The sequence below is a fragment of the Lutra lutra genome, chromosome 18 (assembly GCF_902655055.1).
Source record: "Lutra lutra chromosome 18, mLutLut1.2, whole genome shotgun sequence".
Lineage (NCBI taxonomy): Eukaryota > Metazoa > Chordata > Mammalia > Carnivora > Mustelidae > Lutra > Lutra lutra.
Genome location: NC_062295.1, coordinates 2,490,001 through 2,517,382, shown reverse-complemented (window position 1 = coordinate 2,517,382; position 27,382 = coordinate 2,490,001). Strand labels below are relative to the sequence as shown.

The following is a 27,382-nucleotide window of genomic DNA, read 5'->3' as shown; positions in this document are numbered from 1 at the left end:
CAGAAGCTTCAGCAGTCAGGGAAGTGGAAAATTTAAAAAGAGCTGGATGAGAGGGTTGGTCCTTGTGAAACCTATCTGGGTTTGCTAATTGGCGGTTATGGAAGCTAGGCATCCACCCTACCATACAGACAGGGTCCCTATCTTCAGGTGTTTCTGGAACAAATGGTACATTCTTTTGGCAGCCTTGATTTTTCTGAGGCAGGTAGTAAGGGCACCTAGGGTCATCCAAAATCAAGCAAAATGACTGAATAGCAACACTGTATTTTGTAAAATTGTATCTCCAAATAAAATACTAAAGTTGTTTCAATGAACAGTCACTAATGCGGCAAGTGGACGTTTCAATGAACAGTCACTAATGCGGCAAGTGGACTAGACCCTAATACTTAACCTTTGATTATGCAACATGATATATCTGTTCTTTTCCTTTGTTCTCATTCTGTTGTTACTATTATTAAAAGACCTCTCACCACTCACTCGGGTGGCTCAGTAGGTTAAGCTCAGGTCATGGTCTGGGATCCTGGGTCCCAGTCCTGAGTTGAGCTCCCTGCTCAGTGGGGAGTCAGCTTCTCCCTCTCCCATGGCCCCTCTCCCTCCCCCCAGTCATGTCCACGTGCACTCTCTCTGTAAAATAAAAAAAGTATTTTTTTAAAAAAAGCTAAAAGATCTCTCAGATAGGGTTCTCCAGAACATGTGCTTTTTGTTCCCCTATCCAGTATTAATGGTTTGCAAGTGTAATAAGTGTCAAAGAGCCAAGTTTTTATGGGTGTCCAAGGTGAATAGTTGATGAGTGTGATCCCTGAGCATCTCACAGTTTTTAGAGTGCCTAAAGGCAAAGAGGAAGGGGGGAGGGAGCAGCAATAAACAGACTACACAGTATCACATATAAAATAACTCAAAGAGGAGCTTTCTGTGGGAACTCAGGAGAGGGACTGAGAATCTCAGTCTAGAGGAATCATCAAAAGCCTCATAGGGGGGACGCCTGGGTGGCTCAGTTGGTTAAGCAGCTGCCTTCGGCTCAGGTCATGATCCCAGCGTCCTGGGATCGAGTCCCACGTCGGGCTCCTTGCTCGTCGGGGAGCCTGCTTCTCCCTCTGCCTCTGCCTGCCATTCTGTCTGCCTGTGCTTGCTCTCTCTCCCTCTCTCTCTCTGACAAATAAATAAAATAAAAAAACTTAAAAAAAAAAAGCCTCATAGGGGAAATATTGACTTGGATTTTGAAAGTTCAGAGAAGGTTTCTTCCTCAGGAAGGAGGACTAGGCCTCCTGAACAGATGAAAAAGCAAATGTTAATCTGTTTCTCCAAAATCAAAGGAACACCTTATTGCTAAATACACCCCCATAAAGCAAGACAATCGAATTGGATGATGAGACACTGCCACAGAATGTTCGCATGCCCTTCAGAATATTGAAATGTTGGAACCTAACCCTCAATATGTAGTATCTGAAGGTGGGACCTTTAGGAGGTGACTAAATCATGAGTGGGGGACCCCCATAAAGGGATTAGTGTCCTCATAAAATAGACCCCAGAGAGCTTCCTCATGCCTTCTACCACCTGAGGACACAGAAAGAACTAAGAAGCAACCTGTCATCTGACACTGAATCTGCGGACACCTTCCTCTTGGACTTCCAGTCTCCAGAGCTGTGAGAAGTAAATGTTCATTGTCTAAGCTACACAGTGTACAGTGGTTTCATTAGAGCAGCCTAAACAGACTAATAAGAGCACTAGAAATTATGAAGTGTTCTCTGGACTCCATGTGTGGCTCAGGGATGTGAGTTCAGCCAAAAGACCAGCCTTCCCAGCACAGGAACACCTGAGCCCACAAAAAACTTCAGTGACTTATTCACCTCTATTGTTATTACCCTCATTAGACATTAGATTTCCCCTTAGGATTCCTAGGCTTGCTCTTCATAATGAGCAATCAGAAAGTACATTCAAAGCAGTGTGATTGTCAATTCAGAAATTACATTAGAACCCCCTAGGGACCTTAAAGGGGGGGAGGCCAACGCCTGGATCTCATTCCAAAAATTCTGGTTTAATTGGTCAAAGTTTGGTCCAGCAACCATATATATGGTGTCAAAGATCCCCAGGTGATACTGTCATGCATCCAAGATTGAAAAACACTGGCTTAGATTCTTAGAGCATTTCCAGAAAGAAACTGGAAACTAGTTTTGTTACATGTAAATTTTAGAGTGATCACCTAGAAAGGAAAAACTTGACCTTTATGCAAAGAAGGTTTAAATATAGTAATTAGAAACAAATACATTACCTATTTAAAGAAACAGGGTTGTGTTTAAGTCTAAGTTCATTCATAAATGTCTATTGGAAGTATTTATTCTAAGTTCCTTGCAAACACTTTGATAGCTACATTTCAGTGAGCTGACAAAGATTAATATGCCTGGGAATAATAGGTCCATTATACTTGCATCACTAAGAGCATGTCTTCCTGCCCATCATTTTTCGTAAGGTGGCTTTCAAGTCCCTGTTCCTCAGGCTGTAGATGAAGGGGTTCAGCATGGGGGTCACCACTGTGTACATCACAGTGGCTGCGGTGTCCTTCTCAGAAGAGTGGGAGGACAAAGGGTTGAAATACACAGCAATGATGGTGCCATAGAAGAGAGAAACCACAGCCAGGTGGGAGCCACAGGTGGAGAAGGCTTTCCATCTCCCCTTTGTGGATGGGACTCTCAGGACAGCACAGGTAATATGGACATAAGAAGCCAGGATGCAAACAAATGGAGTGATCATGATCAGAGAACCCTCGGTCAGAATCATCATCTCACTGAGGTGTGTGTCAGAGCAGGAGAGTTTCAGGAGGGGCATCACATCGCAGAAATAGTGGGGGATGGCATTGTCTGCACAGAATGAGAGTCGAGCCATCAGCAGGATATGCAACAGAGCATTCAGGTTGGCGATGACCCATGATCCCACGACCAGCAGGCCACAGAGCTGGGGGGTCATCTTTGTCGAGTAGTGTAAGGGGTGGCATACGGCCACAAAGCGGTCATAGGCCATCACAGCCAGGAGGAAATTGTCCATGTCAGCAAGCTCAAAGAGAAAATACATCTGTGTGAGACACCCAGAAAAGGAGATGGTCTGAGTCCCGAGTATGTGGTTGGCCAGCATCTTGGGGACAGTGGTGGAGGTGAAGCAGATGTCCACGAAGGATAGGTTGCTGAGGAAGAAGTACATGGGGATGTGCAGGCGGGAGTCCAGGCCGACGGCCAGGAGGATGAGCAGGTTTCCCAGGACCGTGGCCAGGTACATGCTCAGGAAGAGCACAAAGAGGAGCTGCTGCTGCTGGGGCTGCCTGGAGAGCCCGAGGAGGAGGAACTCGGAAACGCTCGACTGGTTGGCACCTCTCATGGGGCTGGACGTAGATTAACAGACAACAGTGAGGGCAGATCCCTATACAGGAATGGGTAGGATGTAGCAGATCAGACTCATGCAGGATCACATGCGCGCATCAGTTCATAAAATTACTAAGAGGATGTGTCCACCCAACCGGTACTTCCAACTTCCAACACACAGTTCTGATGTTTTTTCCCACTGGATCCACTGATTCTTTTTTTTTTTTTTTAAAGATTTTATTTATTTATTTGACAGAGAGATCACAAGCAGGCAGAGAGGCAGGCAGAGAGAGAGGAGGAAGCAGGCTCCCTGCTGAGCAGAGAGCCCGATACGGGGCTCGATCCCAGGACCCTGAGATCATGACCTGAGCTGAAGGCAGCGGCTTAACCCACTGAGCCACCCAGGCGCCCCTGGATCCACTGATTCTTAATTTGTATTGAAAACACACACATTAACCTTTAAAAAGGCCTGACTCTATGTGGCTCTGCTTACCTTTCCCAATCCTGCCCTCTGCCCCAATCTATCTAATTCCTGTGTAATTCACAAGAGATGAGAGAAACAGTTGAATATTACTGGGTTCTAGAGTGTCATCCGATGGATTTAGGGCTTCTATTATTAACTTCCTGTATCTGGAAGATGTAGCAGAGGAGGTTCCTAAAAAATTTCTGTGTCTTAATAGATACTGATGTTGCTACTCCCACCATCTTACCTGAAGAGAGGTTGGGGCTGTTGCTACCAAGTGTTCTCCACTTCTGCATAACTGACCATTGCTTCTCCTCATTGTAGAGACTAGAGGGTCGTGGAAATATAGGCAGGTAAGGAGTGACTGAAGAGTGGGGGTTCATGGTCTCAGACATCTGTTCAGGGAAGGTGTATCGGCCAATCACAGAGCAAGCACTTACAGGAGCTTCACAACCACTGGGACAAGATTCCCCGAGAGCCTCATTAGAGGCTTGATTGAGAAAACAATAATTGTCTTGCCTACGTTTGGCCTTTTGGACCAAACAATAAAGACAAAGAATATTATCTAAGGTTTAGATATAACTCTTGGGTCAGAGCTTGGAAGATAGTAGAAATGAAGCTGCCGTGATAGAGAGAAATCCAAGACAAAATGCCCTTGGAACTCAGTGATCTGGGCATGTGCCCATAGATGTGAAAGTTCAGTTATTAAGTCCTTGTTCTCATTTCCTTTTTTTCAGACACTGGGCTGTTCCTGTGTTTTCTGTGTCACCTTGGCTTTCTTGTGTCTAGTTGTCTTCCAAGAAGATTAGTGATTCCTAATCTCCATTTTACTAGTGGGAATGCTGAGAGCACATTACAGAGATAAGAGTAAACCATGGGCATGTGGGGAAAATGATAGCCTGATTCTAAGGGAAGTTGTCTCCAGGAGAACCCAGCATGCTGTGATTTATAAACTCCAGGCCATAAGGGCTGGTGTTTTTTTGGGATTTGAGTCTAACAGACATTGTTTGGCTCTTTTCTAAATGGAAGCCCTGAATCCAAACAGTAGTAGCAGCAGGGTCCCAGCCACCATGTTTGTGCCACTTCCTCTTTCCTTTACCATACCTGGTTGGACCAGGGTAATTGGAACTAGGATTTATGGAGAGCCGGTCCATGTCATTGTGTGGCTTGCCTGGAATGTGTAAGTTCAACCTTCTGCCTGTGCATTACTATCTGAAGGACTGAGAAGTAGAGGAGAGTTGAGGAATAAACACAGAGGAAGAAGATATCAGTTGGATAAAATCTTCACAGTGTTCCAATTCTGGGTGCAAGTCCTTTCCTGATGCTTGGTTACATTCTGGCATGTTTCACTCTGGGTCCTTAGTTGCAATTGTGGAATTTTAGCAGAAAAGGATTTCATCAAAAGAAGTGTCTGACTCTTGACTTTGGTTCAGGCCATTATCTCAGGGTTGTGAGGTCAAGTGCTCCATCAAGCTCTACACTGCGCATGAAGTCTGCTTGAGATTCACTCTCCCTCTCCTTCTGCCATTACCCCCAACTCATGCTCTCTCTCTCTGGCTCTCTCTCTCTTTCAAATAAATAAGTAAATCTTAAAAAAAAAAAAAAAGAATATTGGTTTCATCAGTGAGTGGCTAAACAATGGAATGTACAATAATCTGCATATATATTGTAATATTATTCAGCCATAAAAAGGAATGAAGTCCTGATGCATGTTAGAACAGGGATGAATCAAAATCATTAATCTAAGTGAAAGAAGACAGACAGGAAAGATCACACATTGTCTGATAGGACATCCAGGTGGAAGGACCCAAGAGTCAGATGTTTGGGGCCTACAGTTAGGGCAGGGTCTGGCTTTGCATTGTTCAGAAGTCATCATCAGCACATACATTTATTTGATGCTATGAAAGTGGATGTGATTGTCCAGAGAGAAAGAATAAAATGTGAAGGGAAAAAATCCAAGGGTAAAACCCATGAGGATAGTAACGTACAATGAGGTGACAGCAGAAGACAGGCCAGCAAATGTGATCTGTAAAGACAGGAACCAGGAAACAGTGAGGGAACGTATAAAAACTGGTGTCTCAGAAGCCAAGACCTAAGTTTCAAAACAAAACAAAAAACCCAAAACCTTGTATCGGTAATGTATTATCACAGTGATACTTTGCAACAAACTCCACAACCTCAGTGGCTTAGAAAATCAATAACCTATTCACTGGGGTACAGGACAGCTGAGCTTCATACTGCGGGTCATGGGGGCTTGGCACCACACTGTGGGTTGGGCACATGTTCTCTGTTCTTCTTTCCTCTTGGGTCCCGGGCTGAAGGGGCAACGGTGACCCAGAGTATGTTCTTGTGGAACATGGAGAACAGGAGCAAATCCAACTGCGCAAGCCCATCTGAAGCCTCTCCTTAGATCATCTTCAAGGACTTCGCCATGGCCAAAGCAACTCATGCAGCCAAACACCAAGTCAAGAGTCAGGGAAGGGCACTCCATCTCCATGAGGCCATGAAAAGGGCATGCATACATTAATTGTATTACACAGGAGCGAATGATTGAGATCCACAATTCATTCCATCCTAAGAACCTCATTGTAAAGAATGCCAAAGAGATAAAGAACTTAAGAAAAGAACTAGATGGCATTGATTATATTTCGTAAAATTATATGCTTAAAGAAAACACTTTTTTAATAATATGCTAGGGATGCCTGGGTGGCTCAGTCCATTAAGCAGCTGCCTTTGGCTCAGGTCATGATCCCAGGACGGGATCAACCCCACTCTGGGCTCCCTGCTCAGTGGAGAGCCTGCTTCTCCCTCTCCCTCTGCCTGCTGCTCTGCCTACTTGTGCTCTCTCTCTATCTCTCTGTCAAATAAATAAATACAAACTTTAAAAAAATACAATAAAATAAAAATATGCTAAATGCAATAAGGCCTTGAAGTTGAGCATGTGTGTTTCAGTCAGCCAACATGGCTTAGCCATCCTTATTGTTTCCAGAGAACCATCATAATTAAAATGCTAAAAGAACACGGAAACCAAACTATTCAGATTTCAGGGTTTTTCTGATATTTTTTTCCTCTTGATAAGTTTCTGCATTTTCCAAAACCATTCTTCAAAATTAGTGTCAAGGAACACATGAGTGGCTCAGTTCTTCCGGTGTCCAACTCTTGATTTCAGCTGAGGTCATGGTCACAGGGTCATGGGATCAAGCCCTGCGTTGGGCTCAGCACTCAGCTTGAAGTCTGCTTGTCTCTCTCCCTCTGTTCCTCCTGCCCCACTCATGCTCTGTCTGCCTCTCTCTTAAATAAATAAATAAATCGTTTTTAAAACAACAATAAACAATGTCAAGAACTACAGAGAGTCTGAGATTTTACCCTGATTGCTAGTTAACAAGCTAGTCTGGGAATTTCATGGATGGAGGCAGAAGACACAAAACTCTCGGGCCAGAGAGAAAGGACTTTATTACACCAGTAACTGAAACCAGGGAGGCAGCCTTTATACCAGTTTCTTAAGCCCCAATTCCCACAGCATGACATGAATAAAGCCAGGCAGCACCTGTGTACACAGTAGATGATCTAGAGAAGAGAATCCCCAAGCTTAGGAAATCAAATTAAAGTAAGAATAAGCCTTCCTGACATTTGCTCCAGAAGAAAACATATTTATTTATTATATGTATTTATTATAAAACATATGTATTTATTATACTGGATGGTGGAAAAACCCACACTTTGCTTTGGAAAGACCATTTTCATCTTCCAAGGCTATTCCCCATAGAAATATCTTTGAAGAAGATGGTCTAGAACAGAAGCAATGACTATTTCTGCTCACTAATGTACAGAAAAGCTAGAGACCCATGGAGTACTATCTCCCACCAAGCATGTATTTATTTTATACTCATAAAATTGCATTTGTTTTTTTTTTCATAGTAAACAGGTGATGGAGATATTCATTGTTGACTAATCTTTACAGGCAAAGGACTGTATATTTTTTTTCCTCAGGTACAAGCAGCTTTAGAAAAATATCCTGAAAAACAGGGAAAGAATCCTTCACCCAAGTCAACTACTTCAGAAAGTCCATAAGAATGAGCCAACACAAGCCAAGAAAAAAGTAGAGCTGGTGATTCAGTATTAACCAAAGTATTCCTTAAGGAATTCCTTAGGAATACTTCGGTTAATATTAGAAAAATTAAAGAGAACAAAGGTCTTTCTGTTACTAAAAGATACAATCCATAATGAATGTACAATCTTTGTGAACCTCTGTGCCCCCCAAAATCTAACATCGAGTTAAAAAGTTAAACCTATTAATAAATAGAAAAAAATGTTGAAATACTAATTATTAAGATTTTACAGATCAATAAAAACATTATCAGAATGTTATAATTTTCTTTTATTTATTTATTTATTTATTTGACAGAGAGAGAGAGAGATAGCACAAGTAGGCAGAGAGGCAGGCAGAGAGAGAGGGAAGCAGGCTCCCCACTGAGCAGAGAGCCCCATGCGGGGCTCGATCCTGGGTCCTGGGGATCATGACCTGAGCTGAAGGCAGAGGCTTTAACCCACTGAGCCACCCAGGCGCCCCTGTCATAATTTTCATATACATTTTTGTGAATTCTATTTTATAGATATAACCATATCTTAGAAAAAGCCCAATTGAAGCCTATGCCATATAAAAAGACCCCAAGGATTCAAAGAGGTTGTCAAAGGTAGAAGCGTAAATATGAGCTGGGTGTTCTTGGTTGACACTGTGGAGCTGGAAGCCCCTGTGATTGTAGCCATGATGGCCCACAGTCAGGCTTTCGTGGAGGATAAACTAAAACTGAACTCAGATAGCTACCACTTGAGGCCATAGGAGGGTCCCAGTGCGGTCCCCAAAGGCATGTGAGCCACAAGCATCATTGCTGCACCAGACAGGTCTCCTGCAGACCAAACAAAATCAAGATTCAGGAGCTACACTGTGTGCTAGTCATTTGCACAGTCATGCCGATTCGTGGGTCCAACCTCCAGTTCTCTCTCCACCTGGCTGGGGGAAGGAGGACTGGCTGACTCTTCTGAATGAGCTTCTGAGTACTTTGACGCCAAGAGGCAGGTATTAGACAGCCTGGTTATACATTACAAATAACGTGGGGCAGAAATAATGAAAATAGAATAAACGATGACTTTAATTTTACTATAAGCTGGAGAAATTGGTCATCTAAGCTATATGTGGGATTAAGGGACACGAACAAAGAATTATACACCAGACATATGCAGCAGCATGATTTATAGCACAGAAACACTTGAAATTATTCAGGGCCAGGGAATGACTCCATGAATGGATAAGATATTACACAGCCATTAAAATCACATTTCTTTTTTTTTTTAATAAAGATTTTATTTATTTATTTGACAGAGATCACAAGTAGGCAGAGAGGCAGGCAGAGAGAGAGAGGAAGGGAAGCAGGCTCCCTGCTGAGCAGAGAGCCCAATGCGGGGCTCGATCCCAGGACCCTGGGATCACGACCTGAGCCGAAGGCAGCGGCCTTTAACCCACTGAGCCACCCAGGCGCCCCTAAAATCACATTTCTAAGACCTTTACTGCCATGGGAAGAAGGAGGTAGAAGATTGGAACATCAAATAATATGGAAATACTGCAGCCAACTTTTCTAAAATTGTACCCACTGGTGTATAACAGCAGTTATCCTGGAGTAGCAAGATTGCAGGTTATTTTAACTTTATTCTTTTTGATGTTTGGTGTCTCATCATGCATAGGTACTACCTGTCTAATTCAAAAGGGTATTTTTATTTTTTATTTTTTTTTTAAGATTTTTTTTTTAATTTATTTATTTGACAGAAAGAGATCACAAGCAGGCAGAGAGGCAGGCAGAGAGAGAGGAGGAAGCAGGTTCTCCGCCGAGCAGAGAGCCCGATGCGGGGCTCGATCCCAGGACCCTGAGACCATGACCTGAGCCGAAGGCAGCGGCTTAACCCGCTGAGCCACCCAGGCGCCCCAAAAGGGTATTTTTAAATGAGGAAATTTTTAAAAAGTAATAGTGTCCAAATAAAAAGCTAAGGCAGTATTCATTCATCCACATTTTTTTTTTCTTTCAGCAAGGCCCTTGGTCTAGAAGCAGTGGAGTGCACTGGGTTACAAGGTGAATAGTGTGTGAATTTGGTTATGGAAGAGCTTATAGTTTGTGGAAATTTCTTGCTGGATTAAAAGAATAAACCAAAGATGAAAATAGAGCTCGGGAATCAGGAGGCACCCATGGAAGTGACATTTGACTTGGCTCTTGAAAGTGCGGGAGGGTGTTGATGTTGGGGGAGGGTTGTGTCCTTAATGCCACAAAGAAGAAAGTAGGGGGAATTGGTCCAGGCAGAGGGAACAGCAAGTGTCAATTTGCTTCCCTGGTATCAAAGACCATGTACCATGGTCTGATAGCCAGCTGGGATCCCTGCAACCAGAATGTCTTCCCATTCTGTGCTGCTTTACCTCTGGAAGCTCTGGGCCACGTGACCACCTGGGCCTCTGAGTCTCACTTGAAATTTTATCACCCACTTTAGTCCTCATATTTTACTCTGTTCTTTTGCCTGAATCTCAAAACAATTTTTTTAAAGTTTTCTCTGTACCTAACATGGGCTTGAACTCATGACCCGAGATCAAGAGTAGTGTGCTCATCTTGACTGAGCCAGCCAGGCACCACTTAACACTAAGTTTTATGACCATTTTTGTCACTCAATTTTATGACTGACCAACAGAGGATATGTAAGGAATATGAGCTAGACCAGTGATTCCCACCCTGACCACACATTAGAGTCATCTGAGATTTTTACAACCTGTGTTGTGGCTACCCCCACCCCAAGAGATTCTGATCTATCTGGTCATTGTTGGGGCCTGGAGATCAGTGGATTGTAAGGGCTTCCAGGTAATTCTAATATTAAAGAACATGTGTAGCATGTATCCTTCCAGAGAGACCACTTAAAAAGGAAACACTTGAGGGACACCTGGGTGGCTCAGTCAGTTAAGTGTCAACTCTAGATTTTTGGCTCAGGTCAGGATCTCATGGTTGTGGAATCAAGCCACATGTTGGGCTCTGCACTGGGCATGGAGCCTGCTTAACATCCTCTCTCTCTCCCTCTATCCCCTCCCCTGCAAAAAAAAATTAAAAAAAGAAAAGGAAATACTTGACTTGGGTGTAAAGTAATTCAAAAGTTAGTCAATAAAAATAAGTCTCATTACTTGGTAGATGCAACAGGTTATGGGTGAATTCAGTCCACAAGTAAATAAGTAGCGACGGCCTTCGACATGCTCCTAGCACAAACATCTATATGTTTGTTTCCAGACTGTCTTTGACAAAACAGCTGCTATCTTAAACTGATAGAAACAATAAGCATGGAAATAAAACTAAGCTTTGATCCTCTCCTCAGAAGGAAAACATCTTCCTGCCAACCACTTTTCCAAGAGCCCTTTTCAAGTCCCTGTTCCTTAGGCTGTAGATGAAGGGGTTCAGCATGGGGGTCACCACTGTGTACATCACAGTGGCTGCGGTGTCCTTCTCAGAAGAGTGGGAGGACAAAGGGTTGAAATACACAGCAATGATGGTGCCATAGAAGAGAGAAACCACAGCCAGGTGGGAGCCACAGGTGGAGAAGGCTTTCCATCTCCCCTTTGTGGATGGGACTCTCAGGACAGCACAGGTAATATGGACATAAGAAGCCAGGATGCAAACAAATGGAGTGATCATGATCAGAGAACCCTCGGTCAGAATCATCATCTCACTGAGGTGTGTGTCAGAGCAGGAGAGTTTCAGGAGGGGCATCACATCACAGAAATAGTGGGGGATGGCATTGTCTGCACAGAATGAGAGTCGAGCCATCAGCAGGGTATGCAGCAGAACATTCAGGTTGGCGATGACCCACGACCCCGTGACCAGCAGGCCACAGAGCTGGGGGGTCATCTTTGTCGAGTAGTGTAAGGGGTGGCATACGGCCACAAAGCGGTCATAGGCCATCACAGCCAGGAGGAAATTGTCCATGTCCACGAACGTGAATACAAAATACATCTGTGTGAGACACCCAGAAAAGGAGATGGTCTGAGTCCCGAGTATGTGGTTGGCCAGCATCTTGGGGACAGTGGTGGAGGTGAAGCAGATGTCCACGAAGGACAGGTTGCTGAGGAAGAAGTACATGGGGATGTGCAGGCGGGAGTCCAGGCTGACGGCCAGGAGGATGAGCAGGTTTCCCAGGACCGTGACCAGGTACGTGCTCAGGAAGAGCACGAAGAGGAGCTGCTGCTGCTGGGGCTGCCTGGAGAGCCCGAGGAGGAGGAACTCGGAGACGCTCGACTGGTTGGTCCCTCTCATGGGGCTGGATGCCTGAGCCCAGAGGCAGGTAAAGCAGGAAAAATTCACAAGCCTGGGAAATGTTGGTTACAGCAGAACTACTAAGAAGACCGCAAAGAGAAAGGCTGTGTGGTAGAGGTGAGGCATTAGAACCTTGCTCACTGTGTGTTTGGCCAGGGATGGCCTTTCCTGTGCCGTCATCCTTTCATTAGCAAAATGAGGGCAGTGCTTCTGGAAGGACGAAAGATTGTGACAGTGGTCTCATCCATACACTCTTTGTATGTTTGAACTTTCTGTCATGACCATGTTTCTTCAAATAGTGTCACAAATCACTATAGATATAAGAATATTAATAGACATATTAATATTTAGAATGAGTACTGGAGAACACAGGTAAGCGGTTACCATAGAGACTGACATATGGTAAACATACATCCTAATATGTGGATATTGGTGTCATGATTATCATGAGGGTGTTGCCTTAGAGGACATTTTTCAGTTCCATTATCTCTAATCCAGACATTACACATTCCTAACATGTTTGCTCTGAGGATCATACCAGTGACCGATCACTATGATCATACTGCTGCTGCTGCTTCCTGGGCTAACATTTTCTGAGCACTTTACAGAGCTTTGAGCCAGCCCTCAGTCTAACTTGTAAAATGGAAATGGAAATGACCCCGAGTTAGGGGCAGACACTTGGCCAATTGGTTTCTCCACAGTTCAGGTCTCATGGACATAGAAGACATACATGGTCATGACCAGGTGACTGCAAGGGATGGTGATGAGCTCAGAACTGTTTCTTTGGCTCCACTTTAAAGAAAGAGGTAGTGAGGAGTGCCCCCCCCAAAGGTTTACAACTTAGCAGTCAGTTATTGATAAAGTCCCGCTGATCTGACTCTTACCCCAAAAAGAACAGCAGTCATCACAGTCACCAGAAGTCCCAAGCTTGCTTCACTTTTCCAGACCTGGCCAGAGATTACTGGTTTGAGGAAAAGGGACTTGTCATTGGGGTTTGTAGGCTCAGTCTGCTTGAATAAGGGCTGGAGTACACAGACTTGTACTGTGTACAAGTACAAGAAAGGATGTCTGGCGTATACAACCCTTGGTGCAGGAAGGTTGTCTAGGGGAATCAGAGGGCCAGCCCTTTACAAGAACTTCCATGGCCACTAGGGCCATATTCCCTAAGAGCCTCATTACAGATAAACAGCAAGTAATTCTCCCTTCTTCTCCTTGGGCTCTTTTGGATCCAGCATTGATTAATAAAGGCCTGCCATTGGGGTGCCTGGGTGGCTCAGTGGGTTAAAGCCTCTGCCTTTGGCTCAGGTCATGATCCCAGGGTCCTGGGATCTAGCCCCACATCGGGCTCTCTGCTCAGCAGGGAGCCTGCTTCCTCCTCTCTCTCTGCCTGCCTCTCCCCCTACTTGTGATCTCTGCCTGTCAAATAAATAAATAAAATCTTTAAAAAAAAAAAAAAAACAAAGGCCTGCCATCAGAGTTATGTTATTGCTGCTTTAGAGCTTGGCAACATTGGAAATGAAGCCATCTTGGGGGAAATCATTAGCAACAAGTTTTCTGCTAGAAAAAACTCACAATCCTATATTTTTTCTCCCACCCAAGCTGTGATGGTATCCTTGTTAGGAAATATACATGATGCTGTATATGAATTAAGAGAATAAACTTTGGATTCACACAGATGTGCAGCTAATTCCCAGATCCAACATTACCAGTTGTGTGACCTTGAGAAATCTATCAACCTGCATAGAATCACAAAATAATATTCATCTTGTACAGCTGTGCAGATTAAATGAGGTAATTTATGTTTAACATCTCGTGACTCCTAATCTCATCAATGCACTGGGCTTAGACCATGTCCACTATATAGAGGCTGAAGGGATGAAGTGATATTTACATCCTTCTCTCTCTGCTCAGTCATCTATAGTCTGGATAAATGCCATTTGGAAACAGTGTCTTGTGTTTATCTTCATATAGTAATAGTCATTTTATAAGGGGCCAGCTGACAAGTTTTTTAGTCTATATTTTAATTTTGGGGATAAATGAAGAAGAATAGGAACCATTGTTGAGTCCATTTGTCAGTTAATATGACATGGATGCCAGTAAGGAAGACAGAATTTCTGAGTCCGATAGCTATCACTCCACAGTACTGACGGCAAGATCTCACGTTAAGGTGCCCATAAAGTTTTTGGTCTTATGCACTGTAAGGTTTACTTTCCTGAGGTGATAATATTAAAGGGTTACTCATGAAAAACATATGCTTCCATCAGAAGTGAAAGTTGAATCATTTTTCTTAAAAAACTGTATTCTGGAAATCAGAGTGCTTCTCTAACTGATCTTCCACTTTGGGTCATTTGTGAACAATGTGTTCTTCATGCTGGTTATGATGTCTTAATAAATATTCACCTGCTCCTAGTAACTCAACATAAGAACTTCAGGGTCATAATGAGTCCTCATGTACCCATCAGACACATGTTATCAGATATCAATTTCTGTACATTCTATCTCCACAAACACACCCAAAAAAACTCATAATATTAATTACCAAACATCTGTGGAAGAAGAGAAACATGGTCACTGGATTACTGAAGACATTGTTTGCAAGTGATAAGAAACTAACTCCTATCAGCTTAAGGAGAAGTAGAATCTATTGGTGAATGTAATTGCAAAGTCCAAAGTTCTTGCAAGTTCAGGCAGGGCTAGATGAAGGGACCCAAATAATGACATCAGGACCTATATTTCTTTTTTTTTTTTAGGACCTGTATTTCTTATCTATTTTGTTTTTTCTGTTTGACTTCATTCTACAGACTGCCTCTCTCCACGTAGCAGACAAGATGTCCACCAGTAGCTCCAAACTCACATCCTCCTAGACTAGCAATTACTGGGCACAGAAAACTTCTCTCTACCAGTGACTTCTTTTCAAACTTTTTTTTTCCAAAAAAATTTTTTTAAAGATTTTATTTATTTGACAGAAAGAGACACAGAGAAAGAGGGAACACAAGCAGGGGGAGTGGAAGAGGGAGAAGCAGGCCTCCCACCGAGCAGGGAGCCAGACGTAGGGCTCGGTTCCAGGACCCTGGGATCATGATCTGAGCCGAAGGCAGATGCTTAACGACTGAACTACCCAGGCACCCTTCTTTTTAAACTTTAAAAAAGATTTATTCCCTTTTGGGTGTAGGCACTGTGGGATGGCATAGAGTACAGAGACTTGGAATGAGGCTTTGCAGTCTTTTAAGTAAACCCTACCCCTGGGGTCCTGGGATGGAGCCCAACATCAGGCTTCCTGCTCGGCGGGAAGCCTGTTACTCCCTCTCCCACTCCCTCTGCTTGCGTTCCTGTTCTTGCTGTCTCTCTGTTAAATAAATAAATAAATAAAATCTTAAAAAATAAACCCTACCATGATATGGGGTTCAAATTCAGGACCCCAAGATCAAGAGTCACATGCTTTATTGCCTAAGCCAGCCAGGCGCCTCTTGCAGTGTTTACTTATAAATTCCAGGCAAAGCTGTGCTCGTTCCTTCTTGGACCCACGCCCACATCTGAGCCAACTGCTCTGGATGGGAAAGTGGGATGTTCTAGTCACCCTGGTCATCAACCCAATGCCCACCACGTGAGAATCCAGGGATGTACGTTATCAGCAGGACTAAATGGAGGGGGTGTGGGGAGTTTCCAAACAGATCTAAAGAATGGAAATGGGAAGGAATGTCCCTGAAAAAAACATCTAGTTACTGTGATCCACTACTTCTTCCATCAGCTGAGTTGAACAAAGAATTGGAGAAGGAACACTTAAGACAAAAGGGTAAATTAGTAAGCTGTTTTAAAAGTTAAGGTGAAGGATGCCTGGGTGGCTCAGTTGATTAAGAGTCTGCCTTCAGGGCGCCTGGGTGGCTCAGTGGGTTAAGCCGATGCCTTCGGCTCAGGTCATGATCTCAGGGTCCTGGGATCGAGTCCCGCATCGGGCTCTCTGCTCAGCGGGGAGCCTGCTTCCCTCTCTCTCTCTCTCTCTCTGCCTGCCTCTCTGTCTACTTGTGATCTCTCTCTCTGTCAAATCAATAAATAAAATCTTAAAAAAAAAAAAAAAAGAGTCTGCCTTCAGCTCAGCTCATGATCCCAGGGTCCTGGGATCAAGCCCATCAAGCCCCCCATTGAGCCCCTTGCTCAGCGGGGAGTCTGCCTCTCCCTCTCCCTCTGCTTCTCCCCCTGCCTCTCTCTGTGCTTGTGTGCTCTCTTTTTCTCTCTCCCTGCATCAAATAAATAAAGCCTTTTAAAAAAAGATAAAAACTGCTGCACAACAAAGGAAACAGTCAACAAAACGAAAAGGCAGCCTACAAAATGAGAGAAGATATTTGCAAATGACATATCAAATAAAGGGCTAATATCCAAGATCTATAAAGAACTCAACATCCAAAGAACAAATAATCCAGTCAAGAAATGGGCAGAAGATGGGGTGCCTGGGTGGTTCAGTGGGTTAAAGCCTCTGCCTTCCGGCTCAGGTCATGATCCCAAGGTCCTGTGATCGAGCCCTGTATCAGGCTCTCTGCTTAGAGGGGAGCCTGCTTCCTTCTCTCTCTCTGCTTGCCTCTCTGCCTATTTGTGATCTCTGTCAGATAAAAAATTTAAAAAAAGGAAGTGGGCAGAAGACATGAACAGACAATTCTCCAAAGAAGACATAGAAACAGCCACCAGACACATGAAAAAATGCTCCACGTCACTTGTCTTCAGAGAACTACAAATCAAAACCACAAGGAGATACCACCTTACACCAGTCAGAATGGCTAAAATAAATAAGACAGGAAACAGCAAATGTTGGGGAGCATACAGAGAAAGAGGAACACTCTTACACTGTTGGTGGGAACGTAAGCTGGAGCAGCCACTCTGGAAAACAGTACGGAGGTTCCTCAAGAAGCTGAAAATAGAGCTACCCTACAACCCAGCAATCACACTACTGGGTATTTACCCCAAAGGTACAATGTAGGATCCAAAATGGCACCTGCACCCGAATGTTTATAGCAGCAATGTCCACAACAGCAATGTGGAAAGAGCCGAGATGTCTGTCTATTGACAGATGAGTAGATAAAGAAGAGTGATACACACACACGCGCACGCACACAATGGAATATTACTCAGCCATCAGAAAGGATGGATACTTAACATTTACATCAATGTGGATGGAACTGGAGGGTATCGTGCCAAGTGAAATAATTCACCCAGAGGAAGACAATTATCATATGGTTCCACTCGTATGTGGAATATAAGAAACAGCACAGAGGACCAGAGGGAAAAGGAGGGAAAACTGAATGGGAAGTCATCAGAGACGGAGGAAAACCATGAGAGACTCTTAACTATAGGAAACAAACTTGAGGGTTGCTGGAGGGGATGTGGGGGGACACAGTAACTGGGTGATGGGCATGAAGGAGGGCACGTGGTGGGATAAGCACTGGGTGTTATACACAACTTTTGAATTACTGAATCCTACATCTGAAATTAATGATGTACTATATGTTGGCTAATTGAATTCAAATTTTAAAAATACAGAAAAATGATATAACTAGGAAATCTTCATTTTTTTTTAGCTCCCAGTGAAATAAACCTTTGCGACAATGATTATGAAAGAATGTTAATACAATATGTAGGGGTGCCTGGGTGGCTCAGTTGGTTGGGCCACTGGCTTTGCCTCGGGTCATGATCCCAGAGTCCCCGGATCGGGTCCCACATCGGGGTCCCAGCTCCACAAGGAGTCTGCTTCTCCCTCTGACCTTCTTCCCTCTCATGCTCTCTCTCACTCTCTCTCTCTCAAATAAATAAATAAAATCTTTTAAAAAAAATACGTAATAAGTTGTTAGGGACCAGGATATTCACATAGTATCAGATTATATCACTTTACAGGTCACTTGTTAATTTCAAGGGGGAAATATACCATTATTAGAATTGCTATAATAAAGTCACTATGAGCAACTATCTTTTCCAGTGACACAACCTTTACCAAGTTATCAAATAACATCACTAATACCTCCAATGCCAATTCCATAGGATTTACTGAAGCCTTCTCTTTTTCCACTTCTGCCAGTGAGAAAACTGGTTCCCATTAGCCTCAGAATATTAACTTATATTTGTTCAGCCCTCAGTATGCAGCCCATTTCCCGACCCCACCAGGCTGCCTTCTAGGTTGGCCATGGCAGGCTGCCCTGTCCTGCCACCTGGCCCTGTGCCAAGCTAGCTCTCCAGTCAGATACAGATGAGAACCATTTGCACTAATATTTTTGGGTTTGAGTCTCTAGACCAGCGGCTCACTTCCATGAGACACTGGACATATGGAGACACTTTTAGTTGTCACAACTATGGGGAAACTACTGGCATCTAGACAATAAAGGCCAAGGGTGCTGTTGAACATTCCAGAGTGCACGGGACATAGCTGTGCAACAGGGATGGTCTGGCTCACAAAGTCAAAAGTGCCAAGACTGAGAACGGAATACATCAGATTAAGATGATACAGTACTACGCACATCATCTTTCCAAGTCTTGCTGACTTAAGAAGTTTCATTCGAGGACATTTATGGGGCATGGATTTAAGGAAAGTTGGCCTTCCCACCCTTCTCTGCTGCCTAGTATGCAAGCAGAAAGGGATGCCTATGCCCACCACAGGACCAGAACCCATGACTCTGGGATTAAGAGTTTCACACTCTACTGACTGCGCTAGCTGGGCACATGACTCTGCCAGTTCTAGTCAGAGAAGAGTGTAAATACCGTGGGTACGACCACCGGGATCGAGCGGGAGCACCAGGAGTCTTGGTCGAAGAAGAAACACACACAGTGGAGCAGGATTTACCCCAAGTCTCCTGGTCAGCAGGTGGCTCAGGGACTGTCCAGCCAGGGTCCTGAGGCAGGGGCTCAACCACAAAACCCACCCAGCAGTAATGCACCTGCCCTCCTGTCCTCCCATAAGTTGTAGGTCCCAAAGGTGTTCCAGCATACCCAAAGCCATTGGCCTCACAGAGTCATTCATTCACTCATTGGATACCTACGGTAAGCATTACTGGCGACACAGCAGTTAACAAAATTCATTTTTAAAAACAGAAACAACAGAACTCCAGGCAGAAAATTACTCACAGTCCTAAACCAGATCAAGTCAACCTTATCACTGGCCCATGTCACCTTGATTCTCTCCAGGCACCCATTCAGCTCTGACCTTCACCTCTCCCAGGTACCACGTCTGCCCTTCACATTCTCTGTTTACCTCTTGAGCTGCACACTTGGCATTTTGCTAGTCTCCATCTTCTCCCTTTCCCTGCGTGGCCCTGAGCATTCACAGCCTTCTACACCCGTTTCTTTTCTGGGCACTTGTGCAAAATCAACTGGGGTTTGGGAGTTACTGTTTGTCTTAGAAGAAGTGGATCACACGCCTCTCACCGTGGCGTTGCGTATTCCAGGTCAATAGAGATAGACTGAGGTTCTTTTCAAGGTTGAACAACACAGTACTTAGCCAATTAATCTTGCACATGCATCAGTATTAAGACACACTCACACAGGCATGGAGTGGATGTAGGAGTGCATTGTTCTTTCTCTTGCCATTAGATACAAGACAATTCTCTTTGCCTTGTGACTGGATAGAAGAGTAAATAAAACCTCACACTGTTACTTCAAGGTTGGTGGAAGCTTGAGTTCCACAGGTTCCCCCCCGCCCCCGCACTTAGGCTGTACTTCCTCTTGTAATGTAAAACTTCCAACACACACCTAAAGGATAGCACAGCCCTACCACCCCAGGTGGGACTCGAACCCACAATCCCTGGCTTAGGAGGCCAGTGCCTTATCCATTAGGCCACTGGGGCACTGGCCAAATCACTTGCTCTGGCTAGAAAGAGTTCCAGAGATTGGTTTGGGCAGTTACTCAAAACTGGTCTGAGTTTCTGTCGTGTTCCAACGCTCATTCAGCCCTTCAAGAACAGTCGAAACAGACACCCCTCCCCCACAGAGCTCGGGTGCAGACGGCGCAGTCGCCCTCCCCTGCCTGCGTTCCTGCGGCTCCTCGAACACCAGCTTCGCGGAGCTTGCCTCTTCTGTTTCCTCCAGAAGGAGTCCGACGCTCAGAAATGCACTGGATTCTCCCTTGGATGAATGGATTCAGAGAGCAGTAGGGGACTCGGGCTGGATCGGACGGTAGGGCATCCAGCCTGGCCCACCGGGCTGTGTGGTTGATAAGCATCCAGTCCTCTCCAGGCCCAGCTTCACCAATGACCCTGCAGAGCGTGGGGCTGGGAGGAGGACAGTGCGGCACCGCCACAGCGCGCAGTGGAGAGACGACCACTCCAGACCTTCCGAGACTCACCCACAGGCCAAAGTCGGAGCCTCCTGCGCTGCGCCGCCTGGGACTGGGTGCCCCAACTCCAGCCTTGGCCAATGTCCAGGAGTCGGAGGGAGCCTGGAGGATTCTATCCTGGACCTCGCCTTTCCAGAGCCCCAGACCAAACCCCTTCCCTCGGGGCTGTCTGAAGCCGAAGGCTGGAGTATCCAGGACACACCCCCAGCAATTTTCCTTGAAATTCACAGTATTCGCTGGGGTTTGTAATTTATCCAAAGGTTAAATAAATAAATAAAATAAAATAAAATAAAATAAAATAAAATCAATCAACCAATTAGCAAAATTGGAAGCCTCTTAAGATTCTCTCCCCCCCCCCAAAAAATAATTCTCTCCCCATTCCCCTAAGAATTTCTGGGACCTCAGAGCCTCTGCTTGCCACATCTCCAAATTCATCCTTTATCATTCGTGCAACAGGATTATCTAACGTACAGTCCATATTCGAATTTTCTCCAATAACGTCCTTTATGGCCAAAAAAAAATTAATTTAATTTAGTTTAATTTAAAAGGCCCGAGCCAAATCGGAGAGAGCACACCGCATTAGTTGAGGTGTCTTCTAATGTCCTTTGTGCTGCCTGTCCTGGCAATCTGACACAGGCCCAGAAGAGGAAGCGGCAGGCAAGTGCCTGGAGCTGCCATCCCTGAGACTCAGAGGGCCGGGCCTGGGAGGGAGGGGACCGCCACTGAGAGAAACTAGGACGCTGTAGACATGGGGTCCTTGGTGGGGGGGGGGGGGGGCACCCTTCCGGTGCAGAGGTCTCTGAACAGGCTTGCCTCTTACTTAAAATTATTTGCATTTTAGCAGAAGATGGGATAAGGAGGAGCCCCGAAGCAACAAGCTTTCCAGAGGAGCGGGAGGCCCGTGGGGGTGGGACTGGCGTATTTCTGTGCATCTTTCCGGGGCACAGATTCAAGGGGGAACTCGGGAGCAGGTCCTGGGCTCTGCCTTCATCTCGCCCTCTTGAGGAAATTGGCAAATGCCCTCCGTGTTGCCGCAGCTTGGCAGCCTGGGGATCCACGCAGTCCTTCGTTTAAATGTGGCCAGGATTTTTTTTTTCCTCTCCCGAAGCGCGTCGCCACTTTGAAGTGCGCTTGTTTGTTTTAAATAGCCAACATTTTCCGTTGTTTTTAGCTAAAAGTTTGGTCCCCCAAATCCTGCCCATTCGTGTTACTGGAAACCGCGAGTCTCTCCTGGAATGTTTTCCTTGGTAGTAATTTCCTTAAAGCTGTTAACAATTTTTTCAAACCAATAAATAAAGGTTTAAAAAGAAAAGAAAAGGGGGCACCTGGGTGGCTCAGTGGATTAAACCTCTGCCTTCGGCTCAGGTCATGATCTCAGGGTTTTGGGATCGAGCCCCGCATCGGGCTCTCTGCTCAGCGTGGAGCCTGCTTCCCTCTCTCTCTCTGCCTGCCTCTCTGCCTACTTATGATCTCTCTCTATCAAATAAATAAATTCTTTAAAAAAAAAGAAAAGAAAAGAAAAACTTTAGGACAGAGATGTGGCCCGGGGAAATCTCCCTCGAGGACGTTGGGCCCTGGCCCATGGTTGCCGGGAAAGTGGGGACGGACGCTGCGCCCTTTGAGGAAAGCAGCTCTCAAGGACTGAAACTCTTTAGGGATCAAAGTCAAACTCTACCTGGACCTCCTATCTCTTTGACCTCCCAGCCTGACGTTAGAAGAGAGGCACAGGACCCCAGTCCTGACCGCACTCAGTCCCAGGCAGGAGCAGGGCAGGCCTGGGAGCGCCCAGGTGAGGGAGACGAGAAAAAATGCAGGGAGGAGGTGGGGAAAGAAAAGGGAACAGGTGAGGAGGGCCCAGGCGCCTCCTCAAAGTAAATCATCCCTACTTCCCCCCTCAGTAGTGCTGGCGCACAAATTCCCGGGTGCTCAGGCGGGGGCCGCTGAGTGCCTCCGGGGGATGGCGGGACTGGAATCTTCAAAGGGGTAACTGGGGAGGAGCGACGCTTCTCTCGGATTCCCCTCCAGCAATCCGGCTTTGGACTACACCTGACGCAGCCCGGGGAGGAGCTTCCTGTGCCGGGATGCCTGCACCTCTTGAGCCTAGGACTCCAATTTAAGATTTTTAAAGCGCCCGAAATGAGCTGGAGGATTTTAAAGCTTTTCTTCTAATTTCCTCTTGCCTGGTCCCGTTTCATCCTCGCCCGAAGGCTGAGGTCTGCCGACAGTTCCTCAACCTCTAAGAGGACGGTTTTGTACCAAAAGAGAGAAGGGCTCGTCCGGGATTTGAACCCGGGACCTCTCGCACCCTAAGCGAGAATCATACCCCTAGACCAACGAGCCGCAGGACAAGCTATCTCCGGCTCTCTTTATGACTTCGTGACGACCCAGGCGTTGCAGCGAGCGGAATTAAGGAAGTGACGCAAGGATAAGATTCGGATTTCAGACCCGCAGGGAAAGGGTGAACTCAGGAGCCAGTGGGTGCGGAAGGAGCCCACAGAGTGGAGAGCGGCCCCGCATGTCCCCCAGTCTGGTGATCCCAGCCCTCACGCTACGAGTCCCCAGTCAGGCAGACGTGCCGCCGCGGGTCACTTCGCAGACACTCCTCACTGCCGCGAGCACGCTGGTCACACTCTGGGGCAAAAGCCAAAGAGAGGCCCCCAGTCCCCCGAGCAACGTTGCCTGTCTTTCGATTCTAGGTCACTGGGACGCCTTGCGTGGAAAGGCTGCCCCCCTGTGGTGCATCCACACTGCTCCCCAATCGTCCCCTGTCGAGTTGCGCGCTCCAAGCCAAGAAAACAAGCCGCCCAACGTGGGGCTCGAACCCACGACCCTGAGATTAAGAGTCTCATGCTCTACCGACTGAGCTAGCCGGGCTCCCTTTGTTCGCTCCTTGTAGATGGTGATAGGTGATGGAAACTAGGTTAAGTAATGAATTTGATCCAAGAACTCAGGACGGGTCATTAGGGTCCCACAGGAGTTCCCCGCTGCAGCAAGAATGCTGCTAACCCAGGACTTCCCTCACCGCCCCCCGCCCCCATAGCCTCTAGCTGGGGAACCGGCCTGGGCCCCGGTCCCGCAGACGCAGACCTGGCATCAGGCACAGGACGAGCAGCCCCAGCAGCTAGGTGCAGGGGGAAAGAGCGATCTGGGCAGGGGACAAAGCCTAGGGCAAGATGTATCAGTTAGGTTACCTACTGACCCCTTGACGGACATCTGGATTATTTCTAGGTTGGTTTGTTTGTTCTTGTTTTTTTCTTTTTCTTTTCTTTTCTTTCTTTCTTTTTTTCTTTTTTTCTTTTTTGGTTGTTAGAAATATGTAAAAGCTATTAACATCGGAGTACAGGTTTTTGTGTAAATATAAGTCTTCATTTTTCTGGGATAGATACCCAAAGGTGCAACTGCTGGGTCAGATGGTAGGTGTTCAGTTTTTAAAGAAACCTCCACAGTGCTTTCCAGAATGGCTGGACGGTTTTACATTCCCATCAACAATGCATGAGTAACCCAGTTTGTCTGATAAGATGTTCAATAGAAAGAGACAGCATTGAAGGTGCCTGAGTGGCTCCGTGGGTTATGCCTCTGCCTTCATCTCAGCTCACGATCTCAGGGTGCTGGGATTGAGTCCCGCATTGGGCTCTTTGCTTGGCAGGGAGTCTGCTTTGCTCTCTCTGCCTGGTTGTGATCTCTCTCTGTCAAACGAATAAATAGAATCTTAAAAAAAGACAGAGAGAGAGAGAGACAGCATCAGTACCCTTGTTGCATCTCCAACCTTAAAGGCAATGTCAAGTTTTCACTAGCAAGTATGAAATTTGCTGTAGTATTTTGTAGATAATTTTGGCAAGCTATGGGGTTTACTAAGCATTTTTAAAAAGTAGTGAATGAGGGGTGCCTGGGTGGCTCAGTGGGTTAAGCCTCTGCCTTCGGCTCGGGTCATGATCTCAGGGTCCTGGGATCAAGCCCCGCATCGGGCTCTCTGCTCAGCAGGGAGCCTGCTTCCTCCTCTCTCTCTGCCTACTTGTGATCTGGGTCTGTCAAAAAAAAAAAAAAAAAGTAGTGAATGAAAGTTGGATTATACTGAATACTTTTCCTTGAATTTGTTGCAGAGCAATAGACACCAATGTCAAATCAACTTTGCACTCCCTAGGATAAAATCAACTTGGACATGGTACATTATTCTTCTTATATGTCATAAGATTTGGTTTGCTAACATTTTATGATTTTATGTCCATTTTCATGAGTGAGATTATACACTAAGTGGTTTTTAAATTATTTTTCATATTGTCTATGTTTTTTAAAAAGATTTTATTTATTTATTTGACAGAGAGAGAGATCACAAGTAGGCAGAGAGGCGGTGGGGGGGTGGGCACAGGGAAAGCAGGCTCTCCGCAGAGCAGAGAGCCTGATGCGGGACTCAATCCCAGGACCCTGAGATCAGGACCTGAGCCAAAGCAGAGGCTTAACCCACTGAGCCACCCAGGCACCCTGTTGTGTTTTTTTTTTTTTTTAAGATTTTATTTATTTATTTGAGAGAGAGACAGTGAGAGAGAGCATGAGCGAGGAGAAGGTCAGAGAGAGAAGCAGACTCCCCGTGGAGCTGGGAGCCTGATGCGGGACTCGATCCCAGGACTCCGGGATCATGATCTGAGCCGAAGGCAGTCGTCCAACCAACTGAGCCACCCAGGTGTCCCTGTTTTGTTTTTTAATGTAGGTTCCATGCCCAGTGCAGAGGCCGATAGGGTGCCTGAGCTCAAAACTCTGAGAGCAAGTGTCAGATGCCCAACCTACTGAACCACCCAGGGGTCCCTGTGTTCAGTTTTGATATCAGAGTTGTGCTGGCCTCCTCAAATGTGTGGTGAGGTTCTGTGTTCTTCTTTTCTGTGAAAGATTTTGTGTGAGATAAAAATTTTGTTTCTTGAATGTTTGGTAGCGTGCACCACTGAAGCCATCTGAGTCAAGAATCTTCCTTGGAGGATAGTTTTTGATATTGATTCACTTTATTAGTTTTAAGATCATTTATATTTTTATTTCATTTTGATCCCAGTAAGGCATGTTTTTTAATTTTAAAACATTGTGTATTTCTCTAAATGTTCACAAAAGGGCTTAAGATATGCTTTTATTTTTTAAGTTATGCCATGACTGTGAAGTCATTCTTATCCCTGCCTTGTGTTGTGTGTCTCTTCCTTTATTTCTTAATCAGTGTTTGCAGAGTTTTATCAATAACCCTAGTTTTTCCAAGATTTGCCTTCAGGATGTATCATTACTCTCTATAGTATGCTTGTTTTCTGCCTCATTATTTTCACATCTAATTTTTTTTTAAGATTTTATTTGTTTATTTGACAGCAGAAATCACAAGTAGGCAGAGAGGCAGGCAGAGAGAGAGGAGGAAGCAGGCACTCTGCAGAGCAGAGAACCCAATGAGGGACTCGATCCCAGGACCCTGAGACCATGACCTGAACCGAAGGCAGAGGCTTTAATCCCTGAGCCACCCAGGTGCCCACATCTTATTATTTTTTACCTGTTCTAACTTCTTTGGGTTTATTTTTGTAAGTTCTTGCCATTAGTTTTTCAATCTTTCTATTATATGCATCTAAGGCTATCAATTTCCCTCTAAGTATGGCTTTAGCTATATCTTACAGGTTTTGGTATGCAGTATTTTCATCATCATTTATTTCAAAGTATTTTTTTAAAGATTTTTTTTTAATTTATTTATTTGACAGAGAGAAATCACAAGTAGGCAGAGAGGCAGGCAGAGAGAGAGGAGGAAGCAGGCTCCCTGCTGAGCAGAAAGCCCGATGTGGGGCTTGAACCCAGGACCTGGGATCATGACCTGAGCCGAAGGCAGCGGCTTAACCCACTGAGCCACCCAGGCGCCCCAATTTCAAAGTATTTTTAAATCCCAGTGTAATTTCTTCCTTAACTCGTGGAATTTTTAGAAGTGTGTTACTTAATTTGCAATCATATTGGGATATTTTAGAGCTTTATTTATTTTTGTATTATTTATTCTGACCTATTCTTTGTTTACTTTTTCTCCATCTTTTTTAACAGTTATATACATCTATTGAATTTTGTTTCATTTTTTTGTGTATTTTTATTTTTAGAAGAATTTAGGTCTTTCATAATTTCAGATCATTTTGCATAGCTTCTGTTCTCAAAAATATTTTAGTCTTCATTTATTATGCATAGTAAGAATAGTTGTATTATAGCTTGTGTCTAATAATCTTAGCATCTATAATCTTTGTAATTTTGTTTCCATTGCTTGCTGTTCCTTGGTTATTGCTCATGGTGCCTTATTTCCTTGTTGCTTTTGTTTTTTTTGTGAGTTGCCCGTTTTCCTTATAAATTTCTCCGTGTAGGGGAATTCTGTGAGATCTAGAATAAAAGTGTATTTATCCACAGACAATTGTTTACTTCTGCCAGGGGCTCAAGGACTCAAATACCATTAATTAGTTTCACACTTAAATTAAATCTTCTACTTGAGGTTTTTTTTTCTTCCAGTTGGTCCTCATGTACACAGAATTGGATTATTCATGATCCTTGGTTCATGGCACACCTCAAACTTACCACCCTAAACAAAAAGGAAGACCATGCCACTAACAGTTGCCCAAAACCATGGTCCTCTGACCACTGCATTCTTCTGATTCCATCTCTCCAGTGTCACCATCCTCCAGGTCCTGTAGGAGGCAGATGCTCTTGGCACACCTTGGCACTCTTCTTTCCACACATGCTAAAGGCATCTGCTGGAAAACACTTGGGACTCCACAGATGGACTTTCCCTGGGCTCCTGGGCCTGACAAAGGGGGAAAGGCTGGAGGACTCATTCCCATTCCCCTGAGTCCCACTTTCCTCTCAGCCCCCAGTTCTGAGGGAGAGTTTTATAGGAACTGAGTGCCTGGAGGCATCACAGCCTCAATGTTCTGCAGAACAGATGTCCCCCCTT

General features: G+C 45.1%; 2 protein-coding genes and 3 non-coding genes across 5 annotated transcripts; all 5 read right to left on the bottom strand.

Annotated features, from left to right (window-relative positions):
* Positions 1 to 2,427: 2,427 nt before the first annotated feature.
* LOC125091114 (olfactory receptor 1F1-like) lies at positions 2,428 to 3,363 on the bottom strand. The gene has a single exon (XM_047714555.1). It carries the CDS (start codon positions 3,361 to 3,363, stop codon positions 2,428 to 2,430), a length of 936 nt encoding a protein of 311 aa, XP_047570511.1.
* Positions 3,364 to 11,046: 7,683 nt separating this feature from the next.
* On the bottom strand, positions 11,047 to 12,397 carry LOC125090802 (olfactory receptor 1F1-like). Its single transcript, XM_047713856.1, has one exon. It carries the CDS (start codon positions 12,138 to 12,140, stop codon positions 11,202 to 11,204), a length of 939 nt encoding a protein of 312 aa, XP_047569812.1. The 5' UTR covers positions 12,141 to 12,397; the 3' UTR covers positions 11,047 to 11,201.
* A 7,490-nt stretch (positions 12,398 to 19,887) lies between these two features.
* TRNAR-CCU (transfer RNA arginine (anticodon CCU)) lies at positions 19,888 to 19,960 on the bottom strand. Its single transcript has one exon. It is a non-coding gene; the product is annotated as a tRNA-Arg (tRNA).
* Positions 19,961 to 22,716: 2,756 nt separating this feature from the next.
* On the bottom strand, positions 22,717 to 22,788 carry TRNAP-AGG (transfer RNA proline (anticodon AGG)). The gene has a single exon. It is a non-coding gene; the product is annotated as a tRNA-Pro (tRNA).
* Positions 22,789 to 23,249: 461 nt separating this feature from the next.
* On the bottom strand, positions 23,250 to 23,322 carry TRNAK-CUU (transfer RNA lysine (anticodon CUU)). Its single transcript has one exon. It is a non-coding gene; the product is annotated as a tRNA-Lys (tRNA).
* Positions 23,323 to 27,382: the final 4,060 nt, after the last annotated feature.

What these genes read in the sequence shown, in the direction of transcription:
- LOC125090802 (XM_047713856.1), bottom strand. Translation starts at nt 12,140, where the DNA reads ATGAGAGGGACCAACCAGTCGAGCGTCTCCGAGTTCCTCCTCCTCGGG.
- LOC125091114 (XM_047714555.1), bottom strand. Translation starts at nt 3,363, where the DNA reads ATGAGAGGTGCCAACCAGTCGAGCGTTTCCGAGTTCCTCCTCCTCGGG.